General features: G+C 36.9%; 1 protein-coding gene across 1 annotated transcript in view; it reads right to left on the reverse strand.

Moving 5' to 3' along the window:
* acsl6 (acyl-CoA synthetase long chain family member 6) overlaps positions 1-12,788 on the reverse strand; it is a 38,710-nt gene that overhangs the window by 17,650 nt on the left and 8,272 nt on the right. Inside the window, exons 2-4 of the mRNA XM_042432140.1 lie at positions 4,618-4,838; positions 3,425-3,539; positions 1,161-1,225 (exon numbers count right to left, since the gene is read on the reverse strand). Of these exons, the coding sequence (XP_042288074.1) occupies positions 1,161-1,225; positions 3,425-3,539; positions 4,618-4,838 (401 nt within the window). The remainder of the gene's footprint in view (positions 1-1,160; positions 1,226-3,424; positions 3,540-4,617; positions 4,839-12,788) is intronic.

Raw genomic sequence — 12,788 nt, forward strand, 5'->3', positions numbered from 1 at the left:
TTTCCTGGGAAGTTGTACAGTGTACCCAATGAACTTCCCCCGTTCTTGTGTAAAATAGCACGATGTCATTAAAAGTTCTTGAATGTTGTGTAATTCACTTTTCATATGGCCTCATAATTCTACATCATCACTTTATTAAATGAAATTCCCCTACAACCACTGCCACCACTACCATGACTTTCCAGAACATGTCAGGTATTTGCCTATATTCACAGATTTTTTGGAACTTGAAACTGCTTCAAGGGACGTTGGAAGTTTTCCGGATGAGTCAGCACTGACCAGCACAGCATTCAGAACAGACCAGGCCCTCAATCCGTAAACAGCACCAGATATTAAAAAAATATCAAAGAACTCTTTTTTTCTTTTTCTTTTTTTTAATATTTGAATAAATGTCAGCTGACAACCACAGTTGAATCACCTCTGGTGTAACAACTGAAATCAACCAGAGGCCTATATTGCACATCAACAAGGTTACGTAGTTAACATGTGACATTAAAGTAAAGACAACATTTCAAACTATACAAAACTGACCATCGAAACTGAACCTGAGGTTGATAAGGGACTGCTCATTTCTGAAATCCAGATCACATTTCTGACCACAACCATCGCTGTTCCGTCTTGTTCTAAGCATCCTATAATATACTGTACACTAACTATAGCATTCAGGAGAAGCTAGCATTAGCTGTGACAGCTCTGCAAAGTAGCCAGCAGCTTTTAAGCTGCCACACAGAAAGACAATGATTCATGACTGTAGCTTTATTATAAAGCTGGTGTTGCAGGATAGTGATCTAACAACCCAACATGTCATGCTTGACTTGGTTGCCAGGTAGATTTGATACCACATAACTTTTGTAGTGCAAAGGTTGCCAACTACACTTGAGTGTTGACTTACAAAGTTACCTAAATGGACTGGATGAGCAAATTATGACTCATCAAATATTATTAGATAATGATGAGTGATAATAACTTTTTACATTTGTCATCATGTAGAGAAAATGCTATGTATGCACATTTAGACACTTTTAACCATATGTCTACTAAAATATGAGATTAGGCTTTGAACAAATATCTTTAAATGATTCACAACTAGCTCTCAGCTACTGTAGGATTGCGCCTGCTGTTGTTACAAAGAGATAAGATGTCCCCTGAACGGCACTCACCTCTTTGTAAGACATCCATTTGTAAGGCTGGTTGGGGAGTCGCGAGCCTAAGCAAGGTCCATCACCTATTGAACACACAGTCAGACATCGAGTTTTAGCAATCATGGAAGATGTATTCACATTATTTACTTGACTAAAAGTAGCAATACCACATCATAAAAATAATCGATTACAAGTAAAAGTCCTGCTTTCAAAAATGTACTAAAAGCTAAGGAGTAAGTATTAAAAGTAAAAGTACTCATTATGCAGAATGCCACCTGTCAGCGTTATATTATTGGATCATATTATAATATGTGAGTGGTACCTTAATGTTGTGTTGGAGCTAATTTTAATAGCTTCTTATGTTGGGTAGTTTAATCTAAAACAACACATCATATTTTATATACTGATGATATGTCTTGTATGCCACATCTGAAAAGTAACTAGCCGTGAAATAAATGTAGTGGAGTAAAAAGTATAAAGTTACATCAAATAGAAATACTCAAGTTAAGTAGTAAAGTACCTCAAAACTGTACTTAAATGCAATACTTGCATAAATGTACTTAGTTACTTCCCACCACAGAGTGTTACTGTCTGAAAAAAACATTATAAAACCTTTATTATACTTTAAAATGTGTGACCAAGACACTGTTAGCCCACAATCTTAGACATGATGGTGATTGTAAACAGATTAGGGTCACACTATGTAACCTTAGAACCGTGGTGTACTAGACAGCTGGGAGTAACATTTCAACACATCATCATTTTGACCAAAATACAACAGTAATTATTTGGCTAGCACTCAACCTTTCCCCAAGGTGAAATTTGTAAAATGCAGAACACAGATTTGAACATAAAGCATAATAAATACATTAAACATATTAAAAAACATGTAAATACATACTAAAAATCCTGAACAAGCTCACATTATAAATATATCAGTGAACATAAAACTTCCAGCCATCATCCTCTAACCACCATTAACAATATTACATGGAAAACTGATCATCCACTGACTCATCTTGAGCACATGTAGATACTGTGAGAGAGAAAATAATTTCTCATGAAAAAAGACCCAGCCTTTAGTGGAACCAGACTTTCAACAGCTACAACTTTTGAAAGTGGCTATGGCTAAGACTCATGTGAGTTGTAGATGTTATTTTATTTTTTTTTAATTCAACAACCACAACTCCAAAATCTTATCCTCTCAAGACATGTTTTAAAATACACACACATATATATATGTATATATATATATATATATATGTATATATATATATACATATATATATATATATATATATATACACACATATATGTGTGTGTGTGTGTGTGTGTGTGTGCATATATATATATATATATATATATATGTATGTATATATATATATATATATATATATATATATACTAATTCTCCTTCATTGAAAAACCTGAATCTATGAATTAGCCATTGCTGTATATTTCAAAAGTTTAACACAAGATGTCTCTTACTTTTTGGTAAAGTCCATTTTCAGAGTATATGTGCTGAAAGCCTCGAGTTTACACACCACACTTGTATAAGTTATACGTAAAAATTCTGTAAGCAGGTTGGACCAGGACTGGCTTCCAAACTAGCTGAGATGTCACAAGTCATGCTCATATACATGCACGCAACTTAAACTCAGATTTAAAGAGAGCACAGAGGAACTTCCTTCCTTCAGTAGATGAATGTGAAAACAGCCTTCTAGTGTCTAACAACAGTGGAATAACAACAAGCAAAAGACATTTTTGAGCGGAGGGGGACTTGATGATGAGGTTTTCACATTTCACTACAATATAGTATACTATAACATATTTATCGCACATCTGTATTCATAGTCCTTGTAATGGTATATTAACTGTTGTTATTTTATCAATTTTACATTAACCTTTTGATCACATCACCTTTCTTGATCCTTGATTATACTTTAGATGTATCTATTTTATTATAAATCTATGTATATTGTACATTGTAACTCTATGTACTGATGCTGTCTTGGCCAGGATACTCCTGTTAAAAAAAATAAATCTCAGCTAGGAACTTTAGTGGTTAAATAAAATAATATGCAGTTCAGTATAATAATACATAAAATAAATTTATAATATGGTCATATATCAGAAAGACCAATGTCAAAAACATCTATATATTTTGAAAGACAGTTGGGATTCAGCTATCCAAATGCATGAGTCAGATTGTCTGTATGTACTGTATATTTGTGAGTAAACATTAAATAGTGTTTATTTTTCACACCACACATCCTACCCACCAGATATGTGGAGGCCTCTCTGGAAGACCTCATACATGGTCTTGGCGTCGTCATGGTAATGAGTCAGCAGTTTGGAACTGTCGCCCATCATGGACCTGCGACCTCCATCTTCATGCTGACACAAAGAGATAGAGATAGAGAGAGAGAGAGAGTGTGAGAACACTTTTTCTCTTAATACTCTGGGGGCGTTACTATCAAACTGAAGTAGAAAGTATGCAAACTAACTAAATATATAAATAAAAACAAGATCACAAGATGTACTGTAGTTTGTGTCTACACTCGTCAGACACACAGTTGTCTCAATCTATTAGACTGTAGTGTCACTACGTCAGAGACCTCAGTTTACCAAAGAAAAACCTCATAGCCACAAAAAGCCCTTCAGAGGAGTTTCACATTTACTACAAACACAGCCAGCCTCTCGTGCCAGTGAGTGGGCACAGCGTTGTGGTGTGTGTATATGAAAAACAATTTATGTTTGGTTTGGTTTGATTGGTATGGTGGTTAAGATAAACCAGGACTGGGGTGGAATCAAAGGCAGGTTGCTCCCACAGCTTGTGAGCATTAAATGAAGTCAAAACACTTTTGGATGCACAGGGAGAGGTTTAATAGTGGCTAACAGTCCTTTGTATTTTTATTAATTATGTAACTTTGATTTAAGCATAATGCAACCCAACAATGTATTATTATTATTATTAACAATGAAAGATTTCTGAATAAATTGTAAGTACACAAAACAGCATTGCTCTGACAGTTCTTTTAATACAACTGCTTCAATCACTTTCTTATACACATACACAGTCTGTGTAGCGTGTATTACCGTGAATTGTCCAAGAATGTGCTTCTGTGTGTTTTATAAAGTCAGAAATTCTTCTACTCTTGATTTTATTGAATAAATCAAATTGAAACTAAAAAATGTTTGTGTCCATGTTTCTGAGAATAACCATGAATATTCATATGCATAAGTGTGCTTCCAATAACGAGGCTACACACCTGCAGTTGTGTATGTGTTTAAGGTATGTATCTACAAAAGTGAGATTGTCCATTAGTTTATGGTGAGTAAATCAGTGTCAGACGATGAGAGTGTATTTGTAAATCATCATGTATGTGGGTTTGAGTGAATCTAAATGTCAGCATATGTGAATGAGACTGCATCTATGAAGTTTTTTCTGCATTGGAGTGTCTGCCCGTCTTACCGGCACTTCCTCAGATTGGTGGAGCAGGCTGCAGGGTGGTTTGACTGGGCGGGGTCTGGTGGCCAGCCAGTACGCCAGCACGGCGGTCAGAGCGCCGATGCCCACCAGCGTGGAGGTCGGCAAGGAGCGGAAGAACTGGCCGAGCTCGTCCATCTCCGGTATCCTCAGGCCGCTCATCATCTCCTGGGCCTGCATCTTCTCCATCAGGGTGGAACTCAACTCTGCAGGAAGGAGGACGCTCATTGATTTATGATTTCTAACAAAGATTTGGCACTTTTTTGTGTGTCATGAGATCCTAAAATGTGAATATTGTTTTGACACTGTGGAAAAAATATTTAATGTATTTCTGAAACACAAAAAGTAGAAATTCTTTACAAATTATAGCCACGTTTTATTTTCATTATTAAACAAAACCCCATTTTGAACATTTATTTGCTTCGGGAAGAGTTTCAAAATCAATATCTGGTGCAATAATTGTGATTTTATGTTTTTTGATGGATCCTTTCTTAGCATGATCAATCAACACCAAATCAATACCTTATTCAACTGAATTGGGTGTGTTGGGGGGAATGGCTTATTGGTTTGTTTACCGCTGCCACCAAAAAATAGAAATAATCTGAAAAACATGTTGATTATTGAATTCTAAATACATTAAATTCTGGTCATTTTACAGTGTCCAATTTTTCTGATTTTTGCAGTGCAGGAGGAAACCCGCACATGTAATCTCCACACAGTGTATTCAAAGAAAGAAAGTGGCATTTTGGAGCTTCAAAGACAAAAAGAAGAAGAGGGATTGAAACAGACAAAACCACTGTCTGGCACATAAACAGCGGACTGCCACAGTAAGCATAAAATTCACCAAAGTCGAAACACCAACAGTCCACATAATTACTAGTTGAAAGAACAGGATGTTTCACTTCCATAGCCAATAAGCTCTGAATCCAAACCAAAACATCAAAGACCTGCAGAATATTTGCCATGAAACTCTCCTCTTCCTCTATTCAGTGTAATGTTTTGATGTGTTAGCAATTTATAGATGTTAAATAATAAAATTAAAGAACTAAAATGCAAGATTTCTGTGTTTAGTACACATTCTTGAACTGTATGTCAGATCATATTATCCCTCTATTATTATGTCACTGTGAGCTATCAACATGTTTCTCCACTCACGCTGAATTCATGTTTACATACAGCAGTTTGGCAATTTATCAATTCAAAAAAATGAGACTGATTAAAGATAGCATAGGGAAAAGCATGTGGGACTTTCTAAAAACAGGCAACTCAAAATAATATATAAATAAATGAATGAGTCAGACATCACAAAAACATTTCACATGACATGCACCTGACTGTTGAGAACTAAAGCTGTTGCTCAGGATGGAAGTGGTAAGATAAGTTCGTTACCACTTCCACATATGTGAGCGGGCTTGCCCAGATACACACAAACACGTTTACCACTACCTAAATCTGTCAATTTATTTTCTCAGCGTTGGGTTGTAACAAGTGTTTTATTAAAACATTTGACCTCACATCTCCTCCACCCAGATCCTGTGAGCTGAAACACGTCTTTTATGTTTCATTAAAAGCAGTGTGATGAATGAGGGGGTCTTCCCCCGCATTCTTACTCTTACTGTAAAAGCAGCTCAGAATAAATAATCTACACTAAAACACTGAGAGGTGGTGGGACTGGAAAGTAGATAAAACACACACACACAACCACACACGACAAGCGTAAGGCTCATTACGGCTCAGCCCCCGTCACACACACACACACACAAATCGTGAGATACATAATTTATCTGAAGGGGAGGCTGGCTGCAGCGCTGACTGGAGGGTTTCCTTCCCTCCCCTGGGGAATGAGTCAGAGACAGCACCACCTGACTGAACGAATAGCGTCGGGGCACTGCTGCAGCCCACGGCCAATCAGAATCACTTCCTGTGTGTTCGTTCACTGTCTATCTCTCTCCCCCACGCATGTATATGTACAGAGCTGCAACGGACAGTGAAAATGATCAGTATAAATATCTGAGGCTGTGGGAACATTGACTTCCTCATTCACTTGTTCTGTTTTTAGTAGAACCACTATTTTTTTCTCAGTTTACTAAAGGGAAGCTGAATCTTTGTGTCATACATGTCTGTGAAGATTCTCAGCCATCCAGATCAACCAAGTCCAGCTGCCCTCATTGATTCAACCCACCTTTGACTTATGTCATACATGAACCCACACTGTGGTGTGACCACGCCTCAGGCAGGAAGCCAGATGCATGACTTTCTTACACCTTTAAAATGGAACAAAATGAATAAAGTCACACACCTAGTGTCTTGTTGACTGACTAAATCTAATGTAGATGATTTATAAGTGAGTTGTATAAAGGTCTATAAGCAGGATCATAGCCTGGATTTTAGAAATATTGAAATCATGAATCCTGCCCCCATTTCTCCCAGAAAATTTAGACCAGTAAAGTCTACAAATGTTTCAATTATATGAAAATCTTAACATTTTATTCATTCAGTTAACCGTTCAACCATACTGTCTGTACTTTGTATAATTAACCAACATGAATGTATGCTGCAAATGCTGTAAATGATGTTTCAAATCCTTTTCCACGCTGCCAGGTTCTAGTTAAGGAATTGTGAACATTTTATCTACTTCCTTATTGGCCTAAAGTGGTCAAATTTGAATATGTTGAGTTTGAAACAAGACTAGGTCAAAACCTGATATATGGCTGGGCTGTGTATGAAATGCTAAAGGGTTTTTAATTTGAAACGGCTTTGGCTGAAGCCAATTTCGCATCGGGCCTTTCTCAATACCAAGTATACCAAGTTCAGACTTGCATACTTGCTAGTTGCTCAGGAGTACAAACGTCTGAGGACGGGAGGAGGCAGTACAATCATTCTGCAATTACAACAGCAGTGTACTTGTTGACAGCAGCGGCTCAGCTTCAACACAACTACCTGACTGTAATGTGACAAAACAATCTCAATCCAAAGCTCCACTAACACTATTTTTCTCACAAAAAAATAACCTTATTAACACAGAGATGCAGTAAATCATGTTATTCAGTCTGTAACATAGCTATAATATAAACCCAAACTGTTATGTAGCTTAATAAAATAAAACAAAATTTAATATAGAATGATCTGTTCATTTTAATACATTTATATTTATTGAAATGTGGTGATATCTTTACATATAGAGCCGCAGAGGCAAAGCTGTTCTGTCCAGTAAAAACATGAAACTTCACTTTACATTCAGACAAACTAATGTGGCAGCTACAATTGTTAGATTTCATCTGTGAGGCCAACATTTATCTTCCAAAAAGAATTATATCATATATCAAAATGCTATGGAGACATTAGAGCCACTGGTAAATCACCAGGAGTCAGTCTGTCAGTGGCTGGGATGACTGGCTGGTCTCAACCAGCCAGCTGCTCCTCACATCTCCAAAAATGTCAGAGCAAATTTCCAAATAGGCGTTATTTGGATAAACTGACCACATATTGGGAACCTAAATGGTTATTTTCTTACCTGAAAAAATATTAAAACTTAATAAAGTGACATTTTAACAGTCGTACAGTGAAAATTACAACAGCTTAATCTCTGCCATCACTGCCGGTTGGTGTGAAACACATTCTGGGATACTTAGCTTCATCACTCAATCACTCAGTCATTTATAAGGCAGGCCCCACTGTTGCGTCCAGCCAAAAATAATGTAATCAGCCCATAAAATATGATTTATTTTAAAAAAGTGTTAGTTTTTGATAATATTAGTCTCTAATATCTATTTTTAAGGTATTTTAATATGACTTTAATGTGATAATCCACTTGGTGCTACAGCTTTGCACAATATTTAGGATATTAAACAAATGCTGCCAGTGCTTGCAGATCATAGTTGAGAAACACAAGCTGGGTGGTCACAACACATTTTTATGATTACTGTTCATCATAAACAAGAATTATTCCTGTTGACAGCTACAGTTGGGTGCCAATGCACTTTGGAGTATTTCATAGATCAGAATAGGAACTTCTGAAACTAAATATTTTGTTACAACTTGAAGGAGTCAACTACAACACTGGCAAAAATAAAACATAAAAATATTTTTACAAAGAGCTTTATAGTTTTAAACCTAGATATTTTACTTTTTGACATTCATTAATACCAGCTCACACATCTCATCTCATCTCCCCCAATGCTCACATGTTTTAGTTTCCACATGACAAACACAGGAAAACACACACATGTGGTCAGCAGTCATCATTTACAGTCATTTGTAAAGCAGCACTGACATATGACATCACATCTGCATAGTGTACTACAGCTATCCGTCATCGCCCCTGTTGCTTTGATTCAAGTCAAAAGCACAATACCTTAAACTGCTCTACAGTGAATTTCCTGATGCTGCTTTCCCAAACTCTACTTTAGCTTGAATCCTCTACCACAGCATGATAGATCCCTCTGAAAACAGTACAGCACCTCTGACACCACATGACTGTACTTCTCTCTTTTTTTTTTTTTTTAACTGTATGAATCAAATATTTCCTCTTTTTCTGTTGTCCCTTTTTTTCTCTGCAGTTCCAGTAATCTTGACGGGGAATTTGAACTGCGCAAGTGCTGGGAAATGTTGAGTGTGGTGATTGGTAAGATAGATCATAAATGGTAGACAAAAAAACTCAGTGATGGTTCTGAACTAAATAACATTGCTCACTGGAATCCATATGGATGTTGAAGCAATTACAATGTCAAAGTTAATTCTGGGATAAAATGTCCTGCCCTGGTAAGGACATGGAGTGGCCCACTGTGCACTGCTGGAGTCTGTCCGACAGTTAGACTTAATTACTGTAAAGACCTGACAAAATGAAAAACATAATCTGGCACACATTCAGGTGTTCGGGAATGGACTGGTAACTCTGAGAAAGTGCAGACATCTTATTGACCTCAACATATAAAAAGTGAAGTTTAAAATTAAAAATATAGAAAGAAATTGGGAATGGAAAATAGAACGCTCTTAGATTTAACTCAAGTCAGTATCCTGTGAATCCCATAATTTAATTGAGATGTGTTTAGTAAAAACTACAGCTAAAGTTTAAATTTGTCTTAGCTGAAAACCAGCTCTCCTGAACAGAACAAGTTTGTTTTCCCATCACACACACTTTATTTTCCACACTCAATACAGTATTCCCTACATCTAGTTTTGTATTCTTCCATCTGCAGTACAGCTGATGTGTCTGAACAGTTCTGACGGGAAGATCAATGAAAAAGCACCAGCCAGGCAGGGAGCACAACACACACATAGACACACACATACTGTAGCTTCCACTGATGGAGAAGCTCCTTTCCATGTAGCCGTGCCAACAGGACATGAACAACTGAACTGTTTCATAAAACAAACAAAAATGCTGCTATCAAACACAACAACAAACAGCAGCAACAACAACAAAATTAGCATGTTTACCACCTCTCGTGCAGAAACAGCCTGACCTGTTCTACAACTGTGGGGCAATAGATTTCATTTCACAAGTGATCTGATTATATTGATATCTTATCTGATTGCATTGATATTGGACATAATCAGTACTGTAAGTGATTTGTTCATTTTTAACTGGGGGGGATGGCCCAATGGGAGATTTAGGGTTAGGATTATCATATAGGCCCAGCTCAATTCTTGACATTATAATTGCGATCATAATCTCGATTTAATACAACTGCTGTTAGGCTAAATACATATTTTGTGTAGACCTATTGTTTTACTGGATGTGGACATTAAGCATTTTAATTATCTTTTTTAAAATTTTTTAAAACACACTAAAGTTTTGGCGGTATAAACTTTGCCTTGAATTATACAACTGAAGCAGCTGAGCACAGTGCGGTAAGTGCAGGTTCATTTCCTCCATTACATTACCTTCTCCACTCCCAGGTTACACCAAACATCTATAGTAAAAACTATATCTGTAGTCATGTCTCCTCTAAAATATTTTGTTACACAGGTGGCTTGGTCTGGGGGTGTATTTTCAGCAGCACAGATACTGTTGAATGATCATAGAAATATTATTGGAATACTAAAGGCAGCAGTGTGTCTCTATGATCCTTTTGCTCTTCTGCAACTTCTAGTTGCTACTTATCACTTTGATCATGAAGGTGTGAAAGTGACACTACTCTATGGAGTGTATAGGCTACAATATATTATAGAATTGAGTATTTACAGCAAATAGTTTAGAGAATATTATAGATCCAAGATGAAACTGACAGAAGGGTGGGACTGAGAGAAAAAGGCGGAATTACAAATCCGTCTGCTATTTCAGCACCACGGACAGTGCCATGGATTTATCAATACACAGCACAGTTAGGCTACTGATATTTCAGAGCCGTGGTCGGGCCCTAGATTCTATCTTGCACAAACCTCAGTCAGATAATGGATCAATGAGTCAACCCCTCTGCTCCTGCACTTTCTCCGCTACTGGGGGATGGCAAGTTAACAAGGGAGATGCATTTTGGTCATTTTGCTAACAGGGGGGAAAGTACCCCCATACTTTGCTTCATCACTTCATGATTGCTTTTCAGATTATTTTGAGGGTTTTATGTTTAAAAGAAATATTCTGAGACTATAGACCAAAAGCTAATTATGAAAATCATTAACCCAGTGGACGGTCTTTGATTAGAGGTCAGGGCCTGCATACTTGATTGATGTTATAAACCCTTATGCATCACTGTAGGAATATGCAGATCAGTCGGCTGCTTGGATGACATAAATGTAGCGTATCTCGCTGCATGTGCTTTGTGTCATGTTCAGTGGATAACGTGGCTTGGCTGCAATGATGACAGAGCCGCAGTAGATTAGTCAGTGTTTGAAAAGAGGGGCAGAGAAGGGGAAACAGCCCTCGACCAGCTCTAAATATAGACAGACTCCATAACCTACTGACACAACTGTGCCAAACGCTGGAATAGAGGAGACTGGAGAGAGAGTGCAGCTGGTTATGAAAGCATTACTGTACACTGGGGGTGTAATGATTCTTCAAATCCACAGTTCTGTTCAGACCACGATTTTTGAGCAATGGTTCGGTTCATACCTCAAAATTTTTGGGTTATATTAAATCGACTACAATGTGGAATATCAAGAACATTGAAGTACACTATGAAGGTAGATTAACTTTATAAATTAACTTCACATAAATTAATTAAGTGAACAAAAATAGGTAAAAAAATAATTTTGCTAAGGACCAGTCTACATATTAACTAAGTAAACATAATTACCGTATGTCCCCTAATAGTGGCTGGTGCCTACATCGATAGCAGCAGGTTGGGGGGGAGATTGGAGATGAAACTGCATCCTGAGACCGTGGACGTTTGTGTTGCAGTTTCAGTCTAGGTTTCAGAAATGTTACACCCCTACTGCGCGCGCACGCACACACACACACACACACACACACACACACACACACACACACACACACACACACACACACACACATGCGCACATACACACACACACACATGCACACATACACACCAATATATATCAATAATAATAATAATACCATAAATACTAATAATAAAGCTAATAAGGGCAATAACTAAATATACAAAATTTTGTTGTACAAATGAATAACTCCAAGCAGATTGTAAAAACAACAAAAATTACTTACAAAAACTGTTGTATTCATATTGTGATACTGTTTTCTCAGAAGTCGCCCAGCCCTTATACTAATAATACAACTATTACCAATACAATAAGGTAAAATAAAGTTCAAACAAAAATGTGTCAAATATGTCATCAGTCTGAACGTAGGACTAGAAACATTTATTTTAGCTAACGGTGGATGCTCTGACTGAAAGTGGCTTCTTAAAACAGAAGCTTTTCTCTGCTTAAGGGCAAAATATTGAGATATAGTTGGAGAAATTTAGCTTAACTTAACCTTGCTGGAGAAAAAAAAAGTTCATTTTTGACATTTCAATGTTTCAAATCTGGTTCTTTGAGTCTGTAACACCCTTATTTTTTATTGAATATTACTGATATGATCTGTTCAAGTGTCTTCTGTGTGTAAGGCCTGAGAGAATACAGTATATAACATGTAAAATGAGATGTCATCTTACTTGGATTAGATGTAATTTTGTAACAAAATCTATTTATATTGCTTGTCTCTGCATAGTGATGTTAAATGCTGCGAGACATTC

Source organism: Thunnus maccoyii, chromosome 13 (genome assembly GCF_910596095.1).
Source record: "Thunnus maccoyii chromosome 13, fThuMac1.1, whole genome shotgun sequence".
Classification (NCBI taxonomy): domain Eukaryota; kingdom Metazoa; phylum Chordata; class Actinopteri; order Scombriformes; family Scombridae; genus Thunnus; species Thunnus maccoyii.